Source organism: Phodopus roborovskii, unplaced genomic scaffold (assembly GCF_943737965.1).
Source record: "Phodopus roborovskii unplaced genomic scaffold, PHOROB, whole genome shotgun sequence".
Lineage (NCBI taxonomy): Eukaryota > Metazoa > Chordata > Mammalia > Rodentia > Cricetidae > Phodopus > Phodopus roborovskii.
The window spans coordinates 1,588,814-1,609,172 of NW_026126444.1; the positions used below are offsets into that span (position 1 = coordinate 1,588,814).

The 20,359-nt window shown below is 41.2% G+C and overlaps 1 protein-coding gene across 1 annotated transcript in view; it reads right to left on the reverse strand.

Annotated features, from left to right (window-relative positions):
* Ctnnal1 (catenin alpha like 1) overlaps nt 1–20,359 on the reverse strand; it is a 57,081-nt gene that overhangs the window by 7,566 nt on the left and 29,156 nt on the right. Inside the window, exons 6-12 of the mRNA XM_051187832.1 lie at nt 19,241–19,411; nt 16,682–16,882; nt 14,374–14,460; nt 10,066–10,224; nt 8,410–8,502; nt 7,411–7,561; nt 4,511–4,548 (exon numbers count right to left, since the gene is read on the reverse strand). Of these exons, the coding sequence (XP_051043789.1) occupies nt 4,511–4,548; nt 7,411–7,561; nt 8,410–8,502; nt 10,066–10,224; nt 14,374–14,460; nt 16,682–16,882; nt 19,241–19,411 (900 nt within the window). The remainder of the gene's footprint in view (nt 1–4,510; nt 4,549–7,410; nt 7,562–8,409; nt 8,503–10,065; nt 10,225–14,373; nt 14,461–16,681; nt 16,883–19,240; nt 19,412–20,359) is intronic.

The window sequence follows — 20,359 nt, forward strand, 5'->3', positions numbered from 1 at the left end:
AAACTACATGCACGCACACACACACACACTACAAATACACAATGTATTTGCATATGTATATGCAAGATGTGAATTACAGTCAAATAAACATTCATGTTCCCGTTTAGCTTAAGAAAAAGATGAAAACTTACTATTTTTTTTAAACTTTATTTGATGTGTATGGGTGTTCTGCTCACATGAATGTATGTGCATCACGTGCATGCCAGGTGCCATTGGAGGCCAGAAAAAGTTACCAGATCCCATGGAGCTGGAGTTAGAGCTGTAGCAATTGGATCCAGGTCTTGTGTAAGCCCAGCTCTTATTGCCAAAATTTTCAAGTATATACACAGATACCCCTCAGTTTAATAATGGGATACATATTGGTAAACCCATCATGAATTGAAATTGTATTAAGTAAAGAAATGCATTTAAGAGCTACAAATACAGTTACAATACTTCCATGCTATATAAGTAAGACTCTAGGTTCAGTTCCCTACCCACAGTGTCACCGAAAAGAAATGCATCTAGAATAGCTAACCTATTGGCACAGTACACTATAGAGCACCAGTTATTTCTGTTCAGCTTCATAGATCTCTCTGGAGGCTGCCACTCACTGACACTGCCCAGCATTATGAAAGAGGATCACAGCATTGAGGGCAAGCTTGAGAAAAGATCAAAATTTCTATTCAACATTGTGTGAAGTAACCGTGTATAGGGTCCATCTGTACATGCGTGTCTGCACATGTTTGAGACAAGGTGAGAAAGGAGAGGAAGAGAGTCATATGACACCTAACAATGTTTTCATTAACAAATTTACAATGGTGATCCCATAAAAATATGTCATCTAGGTGCTGAAGAGATGGCTCAGTGGTTTAGAGCACTCACTGCTCTTGTGGAGGATCTGGCTCCGTTCTCAGAACCTGAATAGCAGCACCAGTTCCAGGGGATCCAATACCCTCTTACGGCCTCTGTAAACACCAGGCCCAGACATGGTGCACATTCATACATGCAGGTAATAGACTCATATACATGAAATAAATCCTTAAAAATGAATTTAAGACATCCAAGAACATCGTCTACTACATAGTGAGTTCAAGGTCAGCCTGTGAGGAATGATCCCTTATCAAAAAAAGAAAAAAGAAAATTATTAGCAAGACCGTAGCCACCTTAGATTATGCCCTCTCTGGGATGTTCTTAGAATGAGAAAATCACCTGTGACAAATTTCCCAGAGCATATACCACAGTGAAATGACAGTTTCCTGCTTTATATAATACACACACACACATACACACACACACACACACACACACGAAGCATGCACACACGTGTATACAAACACGCACACATACGCACATGCACACACAAGCAAGTAGGTAGGTATCTTCCTTACATCTGAACACAAACTTTCTGATATTTCCTATTGAAGACAAGAGCATAGGAAGACAGAGAATACGTTTGTATAGAGAAAGTATGCTACTATACACACACATGCGCACACACAAGCACAAGACTGTGCTCATGAGAACTAACCTGACTCCTCCTGGTGTCACTTGGTCTTTAGTTTCTTCTGTGGTTTAGTAGACCACAAAGCAATATGGGGAGAACACTCAGCACCCTCTCAATGATTTCAGGTTTTGTTCAGACTTTATTCCTTAGCTGTCTCATATAAACTAGTTGTGTTACATGATTTTTAATTTTACAAATTTCATTGCGAAATTATTTAATGAATGTCAAGGGAACTTGCAGAAAAGGTAAACAACCCATCTTTAAAATGTGGCCATGGGTCCAGCATCATAGCTCAGTGGGCAGAAGCCCTTGCTTGCTGCCTGGCCTGACAACCTAACTCTGGTCCCCGGGACCCACATAGTGGAAGGAGAGACCTGACTCCTTCACACTGTCTTCTGGCCTGCACACACTTACCATGACGCCTGCTCAAATCACTGCCACCCCACTCCCCAGAAAAATAAATAAATGTAAAAAGAATGAACAAATTTTAAAAAAATGTGATCAAGCCTCCCACCTAGTGGACACTATTTGGAAATGCAGTTTGTTATATAAAGCTGAAGATTTCCAAATATAAATAGTACAAGACTCTATGTCTGCTCTCTAAAAAAGGAGCTGAATTTTTCTAAAGTTAGCTGTGCTACAATCGACTAAGGAAATGCTTCATATTTTGTAATGATGTTACTAAAGATGGGGGGAGGGGATACTAAGTTCAATAAAATCTTCCATTCAACCCAGTAGGTTGTGAGATGTCTTTTCCCACAGCACTGAGGAGGGAACTCAGGAGTGTCCATGTGAGGCAAATGCTTTCTTAGTGAGCTACAGCATGGACTCTGTCTTTTCCTGTTTAGTTGTTAAAAAATTTTGTCTTTTGTTTGTCTTCCAGCCCAGGCTGACATCAAATCACGTTCCTCAGGCTTCCCATGGCTAGGGCTTCAGGGTGTACTCTTCCATGCCCAGCTGTATGATGTCTTTCCTTACCCTAAATGTTCTATAGAAGCCCCAACTTACATCACTTAAGACAATCAACATATCTTCATTTGATTAAATACAGCAGGATATAACTATTGTCATCTATTGGAGTCAAGGTGGATTAAAATGGGAAAATTAGATAAAACTTTAGACTTCTAAACTGTGTTGAGATTAAATTAAGGCCCAGAAAACTGCTTCCTCCCCCGCCACCCACAAAGTGATTCTGCAGTTCTATATTTGGTTTTCTTCTACCTTTATTCAGTTCATAAAACTATTTCAGCACCAACCCATGATGGTGTGTGTGTGTGTGTGTCAGTGCCCACAGTGTCCAGAATAGGATGCTTGATACTGTTAGGCGTCAGTTTCAGTGGGTTGTGAGCCACCATACATGGGGAATAGGTACCAAACTCTGTAAGAGTAGTTTGCACTCTTGTCTTAGCAGCCCTGTCCTTCTGAAAATCTGAGGATTGGGCTTGTCATCTGTTTTCTTCCGCTACATCAGCCATTCCCACTATTACTATTCCCGCATACATAAAAGCTTTATTACCTATCTTGTTACTATCCGTACAGTCTTCTGATACTCACCACATGTTCATCACCACTGTTAGTATTAATAATTAAATTCTCTCTCCTCTCTTCATTTTCTTTTTATATAAGATTAAGTATGTAGTATCTAATATAGCAGCTGTTAGCCACAATATGGCCAGTCTGAATTAGGATGTGTTTTATGTGTAAAATACACCCCAGATTTTTGAAGATTTAAGATGACAAAGAGGCTAAAAAGTTTCCAACAGTTCCATGTAAAGTAGTAAAATGATAATGCTTGGGACATACTGAATAAAGTAACTTCACAAATGTCTTTTCTTTGCATAGCTACCTAAATTTTTAATTAGGTATGTGTCTGAAAGCCCATCCTGTCTTTTTCATTGGTGCAATGAATCACCCAGTTTATTTTTTGATTATCAAATTCAAGCCAGACAGTTGTAGGCAACAGGAATACACAGCAAATGGGGTATTTCTCAACTCCTCACCTGTGTGGTTCATCATTCAGCACTTTCCCACCCAGTGCCTGATGTAACCCCTGGCCAACAGGAACTGACCAAGGAGTATTTGATGACCCGGTACATCTGTCTGTTTTGACCTGCTGTATGTATTAGACACCAGAGTCCTCCTTTCTTTGTGACTGGGGAAATGGTTCTAACTTCATGCTAGGTATAGTCTCAAGTCTTTTACTTTCTCATCTGCCACCACAATTTCTTCCCTCTGAAGCTACTTCTGCAGTCCACTTTGATTTGCTTGTTCTCCCCCCACCCCCTACTTCTGAAGTTTGGCTCTCAGGGCACGTGGTTGCTTTGAAAGGCTAGTGTTCATGATAACTGAGATTTTTGCATAGTCTCTGTATTCTAAATACTCTGCACTATATTCATAATTATAAATGCCATAATGTTATTTACAAATGGATCACCGAGTTCACCAAATGTTATATGGGTAACATGATGTTAAAAGGCTATCAGCCAAAAGACAGAAATTGTAATTTCTAAAAGGGATCTTAGGACCATTATACAGCTAATTTATTACTCTTTATTTTCTCTCACGGGCATGTTTTTGCCTATGTAGGAAGCATATAAACAGTTTTTAGAGACAAAGGTTTCACTATGTAGCCCAGAAACTCAGTATTTTGACCAGGCTGTCCTCTAACCCACATTGACCTGCCTGCCTTTACCTCCCAAATTCTGAAACTAAAGGCTGGAAGTGAGTGTCTTCATATTCATAAAATAATCCCAACATTACTTTGCAAACTAAACCAAAGATATGAAAAGAAAGACACTTTCCACTTCACAGAATCCATTATTCTCTCCACTCCCAAAGGTGCACACAAATTAAGAGTTCAGGCCACATGTAGGCTGCTGCCCAGAGTCGTAACTGAACAGTGAATATTTACTGTCCTAACTTTCCCCTGCTGATGAGAGAGGGGAGGGAGGTAGCAATAGGCAAAGAGAATACAATTTAAATTCTGAAAATGGCCTTTGTAGTGTGCAGGGTTACTGTACTTACCATGGGCTTTGGAAGTGAAAGATGGTCGTACTTCTCTCCTACAAATAACAAACATCACTTAAGAACTTTTTCTGCTGATACAGTTTTATTATTCACATTTGGCTTTTTACAATTGCAAACAAATAAGTTACATTAGTTGTCAATTATATGTGACTCAGATATGACAGCATGACTTGGCTTGTAACCATGACAACTGTTAGCACCTGCATCTCTAAGGCACCAACACTGCCAGAGTTCATACCCAAGTAAAGGGAGAAGGAAAAGCAGAATGTGTTATTGGGATTGACTTCCATTTCCTGGCAGCCTCATTCAGAGTGATCCGTACAGCAGCCTGCTGCTCCCAGAACCAGAATACTGGCATCAGGACCAGTATTTATGCTTCTTCCCTTCCTCCACATAGCAAATCACATCATCTCCAACTAACCACATACTGTATGGTCATTCGGGGATGGGACAACCCCAGTGGACAAGACCGGAGGATGAAATAAAACACACAGGTATGGGGGCTGTGAAATGGCATGCATCATGAAGTGGATAGCGGAAGAGGAGGGCAATCTGCAGCATCCATTTCAGCCCTGCCCTGTCTGCCATGTTTCTGGCTTGCAGATCAGTTTACAATGGATGATTTGTTCTTGGTTTTGTTTTGTTTTCTTCAAGATAGGTTTTCTCTGTGTAGCCTTGGCTGTCCAAGGAACTCACTCTGTAGACCAGGCTGGCCTTGAACTCAATTTGCCTGCCTCTGCCTCCCAAGTGCTGGGAAGCTCAAAGAAAGGGCAACTCAAAGGGTCAGGTATTGTGTGTAGGACTCCATTCCTAACAGACTGTTACATTCAGTTATCCCTTCTAGGAAGAGGGTCCAGCTTCAGCTACTAGCAGGAAACTAAACAAGGATCCAGGTTCCTGATGCTCAACTACTTGTTCTTTGTGCCATAGTTTTTGGACTGCACAGGCCTGAGATCTCCCCAGCCTTCTGAAATGGCTTTGGAAAGAGAGTTCAGAGCAGAATTGAGAGCATTTGTCATAGAGTTTGTTCCTTCCCAGTAGAGTACTTTAGAGCCCGAGTAGCCTTGAACTGCCTGAGAAAACTTCACACCTGGCATCACTCAGACTCAGTAAGGAGCTCACCCATTGTGAAACACTACAGAACACACTGACTTCTTTAACCTGCCACCTCACCATTAATAAACTCTAGAAATATTCTAAGTCTCGCAGGTTACTAAGAAGATTAAATGTGATAGATAAATGCACATCTGGCACTTACCAAAGGAACCCAGCACAGTAAATTCTCAACAGACAGCAGCTGCTGCTGTTTGCATGGCTATTAGTATAGCTTCACACCTCTCAATGACCATGTTTATCATTTTACGTACAGAGGTTCGTGTTTCTGGAGTCACTCTACTTTAAAATCCTTTTACCAGACTAATTTCCACTGGAAATTTGGCCCATCGTAAGAGGGGAAAGATAATTTGTAGTATTAAATGTTTTTTGCTCTTCTGGCTTTTTGAGGGGCCCACCACCCAGCACCCAAAGTAAATACACACAGAGGCTTATGAATGCTCAACCTTAGCTTGCCTTGTTGCTAGCCAGCTTTTCTTAACTTAATTAACCTATTTTTTCTCTCTGGGCTTTTATCTTTCTTCTGTATATCTGTCTTTCCTTCTTTCTCTGTCTGGCTGTCTGACTCTGGCTGGGGCTGGCCCGTAAAGGCCTTCCCTGGTTCTCTCCTTGTTCTCTCGCTCTTCCTCCTCATTTCTCCTATTTATTCTCTCTGCCTGCCAGCCCCACCTATCCTTGTGCTTGCCTAGGTATTAGCTGGTCAGCTATTACAACCACCAGGTGTTTTAGACAGGCACAGTAACACAGCTTCACAGAGTTAAACAAATGCAACATAAACAATAATATTCTACCACAATCATTCTAAATTATTTTTAGGGAAATAAAAGGAAAAAAAAAAAAAAAAAAAAAACAGACCACAGTGTTGGCCAAACAACTGAGGATCCCAGACACACAGAGAAAGGCAGCTCAGGGCGTCAGTTGAGGGACTAGCACAAAAAGAGAAATATAGATTCATCTACATTCAGCTGATGGTGAGCTTGCTGGCCCAAGGACTTGGAAAGAGAACAAGTGATATAGAATGCCCTAATTTTTAAGTCACTCAACATTTATCCTATGTGCCCATAAAAAACATTTAAATACTCTTCTCCAATAATAACATTTAATTCGATGTTACTTTAAATATGTGGTTTTTAAGAAGCTGTGCTTTAATGCTAATGGAAGCCATTCATAGGGAAAATCTATACATACAGACAGACACATAAACATAAGTCATAAGACACGGTGATGGGCAGTAAACTACCGGTTGACACTAACCTAAAGAGTGACAACGATGTCTCCCCATACACTGTGCAGTGTCACTTTACATGTTGTAAAAAACCAGTAAACTTACCCACCACAGGCAATGTCCTAAGTTTATGTAGCCATCAAGAGTTTCCACCCAGGCAAAAGGAAGGCATTTCAAAAGTTAAAGAATGACATTCATCTCATTATGAATTCAGGAGAATTAAATCAGAGAGATGCTGCACAGTACTAAAACTTAAAAAAAAATGTAAAAGAAATAAAAACCTGGCTTGATTTCAGTAGGAAAACTAGAATGCCAATTTAGATATGTACCACACTATAATCTAATAAATTTTAGTGACTAGATAATAAAAAAGGACAAAATAATACTTCATCATTTCTATGGGAGACATTTTATTATAAAAATAACCCAGCTGGACTATATAACAAGATAATTTTGTATCCAAAGCTTAATATTAACAACAAAACACTAATACAGCTGTATTAAAATAACACATAAATAAGAGCTGAAATATTTCAACAAGTGGACGGCAGTTTCTCACCTCGTCTTCCTTCAAACACATCACTGATCTCTCTTAGGAGCGTTGCCATGTCACTAATCTGAGATTCCCAAGCCTCACAAAACACATCCAGGTTTTCCTTAGCGATTTTGCTAGATGGATGCAGCGTCAATGTTTCAGCAGCAGAAATGATCTAAAGGAACAGCGGAAACACAGGTGTGATCTTAGTCCTAGGAATCAGGCAGGACTTGACCAAGCCTCTACTGACTTTTGACATGGCTGATTCTGGTTATCAGTCAGTCTGCATCCAGTAGAATCTTATTTCAAAACTAACACTGAGGCAAACACTGTTTTTGTTTATATTTTTTATTTATTAAATTTGTGTCCATGCGCGTATGGTGGCATGTATGTGGAAATTAAAGGCAACATTCAGGGTTGGTTCTATCTTTCCACTGTGTGGGTCCTGGGAATGTCATCAGGCTTGTTAGCAGGTTACCCACTGAGCCATCTAGTTGGCCACATAGCCAATCATGGAGTAAGAAGGAAAGAAAGATATATTGAGTAAAGAAAAGTTAAAAGCCTAGAGGCAAAACATAGTTAAAAAGAAACAGGATAACTTAAGTTAGAAAAGCTGGCTAGAAACAAGCCAAGCTAAGGACAGACATTCATAAGTAAGAATATAAGTGTCTCTGTATTTATTTGAGAGCTGGGTGGCAGGCCCCCAAAGGGGGGTGAGGGGGCAGAAAAGAAAAAGAAGCCAACAACAGAAATCTTTCTTATAGTGACCTGCATTGCAAACAGCTTCATTTAAAATAGATATAATCTAGCATTTCAGTTAAATGAGCCAATGTCCAGTTTGGCAGAAAACATGGTTCAGTGGAATGGTGGCATGTTCCAGTACATTACTGACAAAAACCCCAGTATACTTCTTTGTCTCAGAGAGGTGGCTCCACGGATGCAGACCTTTCTGCTTGCCTCCTCACAGTCTGTTACACAGTCAAATCACACACCAACAGAAAGAATAACCTGCCATTTCCGTACCTGTCGGCCAGTCACCTGAAATGTCTCTTCTGCATGTATGCAAGTTATTTCAAGGGGTTCCGTGCCAGATACATGCCGCAACAATCGACATGTCTGCAAGAAAGCATGTATACAATTCAGCTTCCACACCCTCATCCTTCTGATAAGAAAATTGAAGTTAACGAACCTAAGAATGAATACAAGACTGAAGGCAGAAGCAGGAACAAACATGGGCATAGTGTTCTGTTTCTGCTTCCTATCTGACCAAGGCAAGGTGGTCACAAGATCTTAGAAATACAGGGAACCTTTAGAAGGTCCAGTGGGTGCATGCATTTGCTTAAGTCCCACTGCAAAATTGTCAATTATCACAAGCTACCTTTCTTTCAGGGCTGATCTAATCAGGATTAATTAGACACACATACCTTTCTTCTTTGAGTTAGCAATAGATTGGGCAGACTGGTTATAAAACAGCAGAAAGCCTTCTTTAGATAAAACTAATGAACATCATGAGGCTTAAAAAAACTTTGTTTTAATTTTATTTTACGCTTTAAAAGGTTTGTTATAGGTTTCCTAAAATCAGTTTCTCTACAGCTATACTATTTTGTTAATACATGGAGAAGACTCAAATATATTAAGTAAAGGAAATACATATAGCCATTTGGAGAATGTTCCTTAGAGGTTTCCAGGGAACCTGGCTAGTGAAACATCGCCTTTGAGGATTGTTGAACAGGGTACTTGTTAACATGAAGACTATATTTGTATACACTGCAGACAGATCTCACACACACATGCATAATTAAGGGTTTTTTTGTTTTTTTTTTTTTTTTTGTTGTTGTTGTTTTGTTTTTTGGGGGGGGTTTTGGTAAACTAGCAGATACATGACAACATTTTCAATGGTAGAAAAAATTTGAGTATCAATTAAGATGAACTGGAATTATACAGCAAGTGGCATGTGACAAACACTCAAGTGTTGGGGAGCAGCAGGAGAGGTTCAGGTAAGGGACAGTGTGCCTTTCCTCTGTCTTCCCTTATCCACTTCCTTCCTTCTCAAACCCACTTCCTGCCTTGGAAGGCTAACTTGGGTTGTTCACACTGTGCTTGCTCAATGGACAAGAAAGGAATGGACTTCCTTTCCATGTTTATTGGGTCACCTTAGGCCAACTGTGTGCCTAGTCCAAAATCTATTACCTGTCAGGAGATTCTCAGGTGGACTGGAGGTTCTGCCTCCCTGGTAACCTAGGCTGGCTCTGACACCACTGGCTGCACTCACTACCCTCTCGTTTAAAGCTGCCCATGACTCTCTTGCAACCCTGAGCCCAGCTCTCTTAGTAAGCACTCATCACAGAGTCCTCACTTCATCTCTTTGTTGCTGAGAATTCACCAGACTCAAACAGAAACTACTGTGTTACGCCCTTGCACTACCCTGCAGTCTAACCTGAGGAGAGAGAAAAGATTTTAAAATATATATTTGGAGGTTCTAGCAGATTGTATTGTTATATTTTAGAGGCCAAACTATTGTAAAAACAGGATAGGCATGTTACACTTTTCAGAGTCCAAAGAGAAGAGAGGAGAATGATCAGATAAGTTAGACAAAAATCATACCTGTTAATATTCTCTCATAATTTTGCTGTTGTATTGTGAACTACGGCTTGTTTAATAAGCAAATCTGTTACTCACCTCAACAAGCTGTTCTTTCTGCTCAGAGAGTTTGCAGGCATATTCAGCCAACGCTTCCAAATTTCCTTCTACTCCAGTGAGTTTTAATGCTTTTAAAACCACATGATCAGCATGGAATTTTAACAGGTCGGCTGCCAGCTGCATCGCTGTATGATGAAGCTGAAGATGAAGGTGAAAGGCAACCAGGGCAGGAAAATAAACAAAAAAGTTTATGATCAAGCACCTGAGAAGAACTTTAGTAACTACAGCAGAGAAACCTAAAACATTCTCCCAGATCTGTTCAAAGGGAAACATCCCCTGTGGTTACAGAAGCAGCCTTGGAGCACTGGGAAGCATCTTTGTCCTCACCACAGCAGGGTGATGTCAGTTCACCTAAATCACTGATGCCAGCAGCATTGTTGTGTGGAGAAGATGCCCTGGCCACTCAGTGGGGAAGCCCGGGCTCTTCTTCATTCTACTAGCAGCTAGGTCTCTCCCACACTGCTTCCCTCCTGTTGAAATGCTTGGGCTATCAACAAAGATAGTGAGAAGTGCAGCAGTAGTAAGAGTTTATTGTTCAAGGCTTGGAGAGATAACACAACGGTTAAAAGCACTATCTGCTCTTCCAGAGGATCTGGGTTAGACTCCTAGCAACCATAGGGCAGCACACAACCATCTGTAAATCCAGTCCCAGGGGATCAGACACTCTCCTCTGGCCTTCTCAAGCACCATGCACACACTGGTGTCTAGATATACAGGAAGGCAAAACATGGGCTGGAGAGATGGCTGAGTTCAACTCCCAGCATCCACATGGTGGCTCACAACCCTCTGTAATGAGATCTGGTGCCCTCTTAGGGTGTGCAAGCATGCATGCAGATAACTGAATACATAATAAATAAATAATATCTTAAAAAAAAAAGAAAAAAACAGGAAGGGAAAGCACCCACAGGCATAAAATTAAAAATTTTTCATTGTTTAAAAAAAAAATCTACTAAAGTAAGATCTAATAGTGAACTATAATATGCATTTTTTTTTGTTTTTGTTTTTTTTTTTTTTTTAATGGAGAATGGTAGTACACAGTTCAATCAAGGAAGGCCTGGATTTTATTTCCTGTATTGAATAAAGAAAAGAAAAAGAAATACTTGGGGTGAACAGTTGAGTGGCAGAGCAGCTCCCTAATGTATACAAGGCCCTCAGTCCAATTTCTTGCCTTTAAAAATATCGTTGTAACACATTTCTGAAAAATCATCACTGTAAGAGAACTTACAGAGTCTGGACACCTGACAAGCAGGATCCACTGACTGCCCTCATTGGGGAACTTTCTATATGCAGTTGCTCTCCAGAACTCTACTCTCAAGAACTCTGGGCTCTAGCAGAAACAACATATAAAGGGCAACATAGTCCTCAAGTTGTGTTTGACACAGATGGACCTCATTTTCAGCTCTCACTCATAGTAGGTATCTTTGGAGAGCTTAACTCTAAAAATTCTGAGTGTGTGTGTGTGTGTGTGTGTGTGTGTGTGCACGCGCGCGCATTCGTGTGTACAAGTTATATGGCAGGTAGTTTGGGATTTGTCCAAAAAAATCCATAGTTTTTAATAAAAGCATTATTCTAAGGAAAATCTGACTTTGAATTAAGCCTGTCAGAAAGAAGCAATTTCTTTTTCATGGAAGTAACTGGCTGTCAATTCAAATGACAGGACTTAGGATAAAATAAACAGTAGAGCTATCTGATTGATCAAGCAATACTACTACTACTAATAATAATCAGAATAATCACAGATAAAGAGACATTAAAATTTAATTTCCTAGGCTGGGCGTTGGTAGCGCACGCCTTTAATTCCAGCATTCAGGAGGCAAAGGCAGGCAGATCTCTGTGGGTTCGAGGCCACCCTGGTCTACAGAGCTAGTTCCAGGATAGGCTCCAAAGCTACACAGAGAAACCCTGTCTTGAAAAACAAAAACAAAAATGTCTCCTGCAGAGACAAAATGTCATAGAAGAACTTAAAAGGACCTTGTTTTACCAACAGGGCCTTAGAAAATCTAACGCCATGCCTTGTGCAACTGTCCACAGTGGCTAAATGACTTGCCAAGGTCTTCTAGTTCTTAGAAACATCTTGAGGACAACTCATTAACAACAACAACAACAAAAAAAAAAAAAAAAAAAAAAAAAAAAAAAAAGAAGAAGAAGTCAGGGCAAATACTATGCCCTGTCTGCAATCCAAGGGCAGCTTTCCACAACACCTGTCTCATAATCCTTACAAGAACTCAAGGTTGATGTGGCAAGGAAATAGCCTGTGGGAAGTCATCCTATTGCCAAAGGCTCTCATGTTGCACTCAAAGTTCAGCATGTAATTAAATCTTAATATGATAAAAATCAAACAGTTGGGGAAATCGCATCCTTCTACATTTAACAGGAAGCTTAAAGGAAGTCTCCATAGAGCTGGCAGTCTCTGGTTAAGATGTGAAAAAGATTACCTGTATACCGTGCAGAAACTTTTAGTGTGATTTTTTTTTTTTTTTAATTCTTTCTACTCTTTGGCCTTTTTGAGGACGTTTATTATTAGTTATGAATGCCCGGCCTTAGCTTAGCTTGTCTCTTGCCAGCTTTTCTTAAATTATCAGGACTACCTTTTGCCTCTGGGCTTTTTCCTTTTCTTATGTGTACCTTACTTTCACTCTTATTCCTTGGGTGGCTGGCCCCAGCCATCCTCCTTTCCTTGTTCTCTTGCTCCTCTTAGTCCTTCCTCATTTCTCCTTCTATTTATACTCTCTGCTTGCCAGCCTGGCTCATCCTTACTCCTGCTTCGCTATTGGCCGTTCAACTCTTTATTAGACCATCATGTTTTAGACAGGCAAAGTAACACAGCTTCACAGAGTTAAACAAAAGTAACACACCTTAAAATAATATTGTGCAACAGAAACAAATGCCCAGAACCCAGTTTCAGTCTCCAGAGACTAGGACCAGCTTCAAAAGCACAAAGGATAAACAAAGTAGAGATAAGGGTGAGAAGAGGTCTTTGTGAGAAGGGTCCGAGGAAACAATTTGACATGGAGTTACAGTAATGTGGTGTAGGGACATGAACTTCTGAAAAACCTCTAAAAGGCATTCATAAGAGAGACTGTTAGTATGTTTTATGCACAGTATGAAGCCGTTGTGTGATGGCATCTGTCACTCAGTGATAGAGTGTTTCCCTAACATGCATAATACATAATTACCAGATCTGCAAAAACAGACAACAAAAATTGGTTCCAAATTACTACACATAGGGTCACAGGTCACACAAAACTTCCTACCCTCAACTTCCTGGCCTCTCTACTTGTGCCACAGCCTGGCAAAAATCAGTACCGGCAGCCATACCACAGGCCTGACAGAGGGAAGAGATCCTGTGGTCCATGACAGGCCTATCAGGGCTAGGGTGCTGTAGAATTGTGAGCAAGCCCTCCAGACATGAAAAGTGAGATGCTGACATTGGAAGGGATGCCCTGATCCTTTCACTGAAAACAAACCAGGGATTGAACATCTCACAAAGGGTCAGACAGCAGCTATTTAGGCTTTGCAGGCAGAGGCTGACTGCAGCTGCGCATCTGTGTGTTACAGAGAGAGAGAACAGTACATACAATGTACACAAATGTGCAATGTGTCCACACACAGTGGGACAAAACCAGATGGCTGAGTGGCAGCATGAGCAAAACTGGCTGAAAAGTAGGCTTGCAATTCCAAGTGCCCAAGTCAGTCACAGATGAACACATTTTCATTGCAGAACCAGGAAATCTCCTCAACTCAAGGGCATTTTAAAACTTCAAGGAGGCATAATTTACACACAAGCTGCTCCCAGTTTAAAGGTACAGTTTGATGAGCTTTGCAGACACATAAGCCATAGAATTACCACCACACTTAATGTTTCAAGTATTTCCATGGTCTAAAAAGGCCACCTTTGCCCTTTTGCAGTAATTCTATCTGATTCCTGTCATTAAAACTTAGTTCTCCCTTACCTAGAACTTTTCTAAGTGAAATTACAAGCTTGTTCGGTCCTCTGTGCCTGGTTCTGTTACTGGGTATGTGGTGCACTTTGTGTGTTGCTAGACAGTATTTGATAGAGCTATCATAAATTTGCCTATCAATAACCCTTGTTGCTAGACATCTAGGTGGTCCCTCACTATTGTGGACCTGTTCATGTGTGTGCTTTGAGAATGATAGTGTTAATAAGCAGTGACTTCACACTAATGACCAGAGGGGAAAGTCAAGCACTGTGTGGGCACAGGAACACACTAATGCACAAGTGCTTCACGTGTCCCACAGCATGAGACTGTGTGCCAAACTCCTTACCTCCTTCCTCAGCTCATTGAGACTGTGGCTGACCCTCAGAACGGTGAGTTCCAGCTCCTCAGCAGCGCTCTCTGTCTTCCTGCTTTGCTGAAATTGTGAGAAGTATTCATGTCACGTTACCTTCTTAATCTGGTACTCGATTCAGTTTCCAATATAAATTATAGTCCATTTTAATGCCATTTGACTATAATAAAAGTATTTTTATTTGTTTTTGTGGTGCTACAACTCAAACTCTTGAGGCCAAGTGTCCTACCACTGACGTATTCTCCCCGACCTGGTAGAAGTACTTCTTTAATTTAAGCTTACAGTAGACAACAGAATTTGGGTTAGTTAATTTCATTGTATTTTCCACACTTTATTATAAATAGGTGACTTTTCAGAATCAATTTTTCTTAATAAACTTGTGTCTAAAACCAATCTCTTTTATTTCCCCCCTGGAATGTCTATCCTTTGTTTGTAGCACAGCTAAATACCAGAACTCTATTTCTCCCTGAGGGGCCCCACAAGCCCTTCTTTTTTGGGGACCTCCCAGGTCACCCACTAAGTCAGCCCTCTTCTTCACCTATGTCACAGCTTAGAATCAAATATTTATGTTTTGTAATATTTGCTTAATATTTTTAAAATATTGGTTTGTCTGTTTCCTTCTGGGACTGAAGTTGGATTCACAACAGGTCCATAGTACATGCTGACATAGCACATACAGGTCATAGGTATTCGATTCTCTCAATCGCAGAGCCAAGCAATCCCAGTGCCTTTTGGGAGTCCTCTAGAATCCTTTCCCCAATTCTAACTTCACTCTGTCATGCCCTCAGCATAGGATCTATCAAAAACCTTCAGACAGTTTCTTTGTGTCCTTGTCTGCCTCTTCCCATATTTTTTCTGTACTGTAAAGTCATGGTGGCCAAAGACGATCTTGTTTCTCTCTAGCCTTCTGGCACCTGGCTGGTAAAAGGTAGGAAAAAAGTAATGGAAAGTCCCTCCAGCACACAGAACCAGAAAGCTGGGTGCTTTCATGTGAAGAGTGCTAGCTGCAGAGCTAGTAATAATAAATCACATAATAAATTATATAAAGATAATAATACATAATAAAATCTCGAACCCTGAGCATTTCATCACAAGAAATTTGGGATTCAATGTTGACTTAGGATACATCTCAAAAGCAATCTCCTCTTCATACTACACAGCACATGAGTAATTTAAATACAAAACACTACTCATGACTTCTTTTTTTCCAGAGACAGGGTTTCTCTGTATTGTTTTGGAGTCTGTCCTGGAACTAGCTCTGTAGACCAGGCTGGTCTCAAACTCACAGAGATCTGCCTGCCTCTGCATCCTGAGTGCAGGGACTAAAGGCATGCACCACCAACGCCCGGCCTTACCCATGACTCTTACACCATTCTATCACCGTTGGAATGCCAAAGAAATCTGTGATCTGTCTCTACTCTTTATGCAAAAATCAATACAGCTACCAGGGAGTAAACTGCCACTGCTTTCCTTCTAAACCTCACAGCCTCTTCCTCCCAAAACTTAATTCCTTATTTCCAGATTTGTTGTACTCACTACCTCCATTTGCTATGAGCTACATTAAGTACTTTATGGCCTAGTCTAAGTTTAAGAAATAAATAAAACGTGCCAGAATATGCCTTGGCCTCTGTCCCCTCCACTTCTGCTTCTGCAATCCACTGCTATGAGACTTGGGTCCAACTTCCTGTGTTGTCATACTTGTACAGTTTTCCCCATCCTGCTCGAACAGCCTCCCATGCAGAAAGGATGCCACTCAGGCCTCTTCAGTGGCAGTTGGTGGATTTAGTCCAGGAGTCTGTGAGAGAGTGATGGACTCTTCTACCTACCAGCTAGGTCCACCCTGATCTTCATTACATCTAGACCTCATTGAGAATTCTAAAATATATTGTCTGTAAATCAGCTGTCCTCAGAGTTAAGCACACTGCACACCTGAATGGCACCAGCAGCAGGTTCATGTTTCAAGGACTCTAATACATTTATTCCCTGTTTTTCCACACTAAAGAAGCATTTGGAGGAGGAATTTTCCAGAAATGAATTTGACAGAAGAGTGGGGAGATCAGGGAAACTATAGATGTTGATGATGGCACACAATCCAGCCTGGCCAGGATGAGAATCAGCAGCCTGGACATGGCAAGTGCTGTGAGCCACACAGACAGCATAGTTTTACCCACTAGGATAGCACTAAGCTATCATAGTCCCATTGGTTATGTTAATTTCCACACCTCTCTAAACATTAAATGAAAAGTTATTGCCTAAGATTTACTCTAATGAACATGGTTCTTACTGCTTGCATCCACATGGAAATAAACTGTTGCAGTTCTGTTCTCGCCTGAGTAGATAGCTCCAAAATGCGTTCCCTGTGCTCATGGCTGGTGTAGGCAGAATCGGTGAAGTCCTCTACACGCTCTAAGATGACCTCCAATGCAGCAGAAAGGTTCTCCTTGGACTCAAAGTAGAGATTCTCCCGAAGAGCTTCAATGTTCAACTGAGACCAAAAGGCACAGAAAATCCATCTAAGTATCCCCAAAATGGGCTACAAGTTCTAACAGTGTCCTGCAGATGCACTAGCAAGTCCTTTTCCAGGCTCAGGAATATTGCAGCCTCCAGCCAATGGTCACTATATTCTCAAGTTACTGGAAAGGCACTTTGTTCAAGAGTCAATGGCCACGCAAGGCCTTTGTTCAACCACTGTTAATACAATGACATTGCCACACAATCAGAGAATACTAAGGCAGAAAAGGCACCAATGTGTAGAATTGGTAGAAATAACAAACCAGCCTCCAGATGAAGTATCTGCAGCTGAAAAAAGTGCCTAGGCAAAGTCCTAAGGAAGTTTGCACTCAAGTGAGGTGTGTTGAGCCACAGGAGGTAGACCACAGTGAGGGGTTTCATGAGCTAGAGGCTAAGGTTGCAGTGCAGAGGTTGATGGTAGGGCATCAGGTTTGCCTTCACTCACCCAGAACCTCTCCAATCGCCTAACAGATTTTGCATTTTGTTTTATGTCCCTAATAGTACACTACCAGGAGGACCATATCACCTTTCTGAACAGTAAACTTGATATTACCACATGACCTCTAGTTAGCTCCTCCCCAGCTACAGATTCAAGAGCTACTGTCTGGCATAAAGTCTCACCAATAGTCTCATCCTCACTCACTATCCTAACGGCCTAGCCATCTTCTAGAAGCTCTGAGGGTCTCTTGCTCCACCTACACTGCATGTAGAGTTCTTCCAAAGTGGAATGGATTCATGGAAAATCATTTTCTCTTAACTTATGCCACTGCAACCTTAGCCTCTAGCCCATGAAATCTGTTAAAGACACCACTTGGACTAGAAGACAAAAAGCAGTAATGATCACAACTGTGGTCACAATTGATGTATGCACTGACAGGGACAATGTTGTAGACCTTAAAGTTCCTGCACTTTAAGTTCCTGCCACAAAATAATCCTTACACATGTCTATTTTAACATAACCTATGCCATACCAGCTATGGAAAGTCAAAAGGCCATGGGGAAGTGGGTGCTGCCCATTGTCTTGGCCAGAGTTGTGTCCAATCATCACTTCATCTTGGGTAACTTTCTTTTTAGTTAAGAAATAACATAAATAGAGGCTGTTGAATGGCTCAGCAGGTAAGATTGATGCCACCTCAGTCCAATCTCCAGGACATGCAAGTCGGAAGGAGAGCACTGATGCCTACAAGTTGTCATCTGACCTCTACACATGAAGTAGTACACACCCCCACCCACCCACACACATGCCCATACACATACACATACACACACACACACACATGCACTACAAAATAAATGAATGTATTAAAAATAACATGGATAATAAATAAGGAATGGACAATGATGATTTGAGAATTTAAATAACTGAAACCTAAAAGTTAATTTTGTATAACTCAAATCATTTATGTTATTGATTCTTATTTTCATTTTAGGCTCACAGTACTTGTGAGGCTCCCAGGGGTCCACACATTTAAAGCTCTCAGACTGAGCTGGCACAGTGAGGACTCCAAATGTTAGCAGGATTTCTTTTAGATCTATAATTGTTGCTGTTGCTTTTGTTACTGTCTTGATGTGTGGACCCTATCACACAAGGAAGAACAGGGATACCAGCAGAAACTATATGCTGTTTGTGATCATCTGCAGATGGCTCTACATGGATGAGTCTAAACCAACAGCTCAACAGGGAGGGTTGCTGCTATAAACAAGGACCTGTGTTGCCTGTCAACATAACCCTGAGCCCATATTGCTCACTGTGTGCTCACAGAATGGCATTACATTAAAGAAATATATTTGATTTTTTTTTAATGTGTATGAATGATAGGCCTGTGTGTACATATGTACACCATGTGCATACCTGGTGCCTGGGGAAGCCAAATTAGGGTGTCAGATCCCCTGGAACTGGAGTTACAAGCAGCTATGAGCTTCCATGTAAGTATAGCAAATGAACTGGTTCTCTACACGAGCAGCCTGTGTTGTCAAGCACTGAGTCATCTCTCTAGCCCCTGAGATATATTGCTTTGTATGTGTGTGTGTGGGGGGGGGTGTTTGTGTGTGGGGGGGGGAGTGATGCACATGAGTATGGGTACCCAGGAAGGCTAAAAGAGTATGTCAGATTCCCTGCAGCTAGACACATGCAGTTAGGAGCCATCCAACGTGGGTGCTGGGAAGCTAACTTTGGTACTCTTTGAAAGCAGCAAGCACTCTCAACCAGTGAGCCATGTTTCTAGCCCCCAGAAGAACCACTCTAAATCATTACACAAAATAAGAACATAATACAGAATGATGCTCTCTTAAATGTAAAAGGAAAAGAGCAAAACCTACTCTTCACTCTTACCTTCAATTCTTTAATCCCAGTAAAAATGCTGACAGATGAGCTGTCAGTCTCTCCGTTGGGTCTGCACTCAGTCACGATCTCAATGACCTTATCCAGGGCCACTCTCATGCGGTCAAACACTCCTCCTTTGTTTTTGTGGGCTGAGTCACAGCTGGGATGCCTGAGACATGTCTTCAGAAGAGTTGAGGTTTTTATTTTAATAATAACTCACACTGTAACACGTTAAAATCTTACAGAGAGCATGCCATGCTAATAAAAATGGTTCTTTACCCAAATCTCCTGGCTCCCCGGCTCCCCCAGCTGCCTCTCCTCACTAGTGTGGAAGCAGGATGAGTAAAAAGCGACAGCAAGGTTAAGTGAATGACCAGAGAGAAAAGCTGCATCTTCAAACATCAACATTAAATTCATCTTGATTTCAATGATGGAACAACCCAGTATCTTTATCACAATTGAAACTGTTTCATAACGTGCCGCCTCACATGAGCAAGAACAAGACAGGAATGGGGAAAACTGAACAAGAAGATAGATGACTATGGCTGCATCTTTCACTTTTAAAACCAGATGTAAATAAAGATCTACTCCAGGTTCTAGATATGAACATAGCATCTGTGGGTTCGCTAATCCTAGTGCATCAGTAAATACTGATAGAAGAATTCTGCAGAAGAAAAGGCAATTCTCTACCAGCTCCTATGGAGATGTTTACCAGCTCCTCCCTGAACTGTACCAATTACTGCATTGGAACACGCACTCCTGGCCAGTCATTTTATAAAAGAAGAAATAAAAAGAAGAGGCCATGAATTCGTGGAAGAAACCAACAGAGGCTTCATTCCCCATACTCCACTAGTTCTGCTAAACAATCCTGACTTGCCCAGACTTTACTAGATCATGTAGCCTGGCAAACCCTGCCGTGAGTGCCAGTGCCTGGCAGGCCCTGTTCACAGTACTTGATCCCCTGTCTTCTGCTTAGCTGCTGAATCAAAGTGGGCTCAGATTCAGGAGCTGCAGAAGGAAGGTTGGCGTTCATGATAACAGTAACAGAACTGACTTGGTTCTAAGCTACTGCTTTCATCCCTTCAAAAATGCCCAGTAGGGAGGTGGTGGACTACATACTTAGCAGGC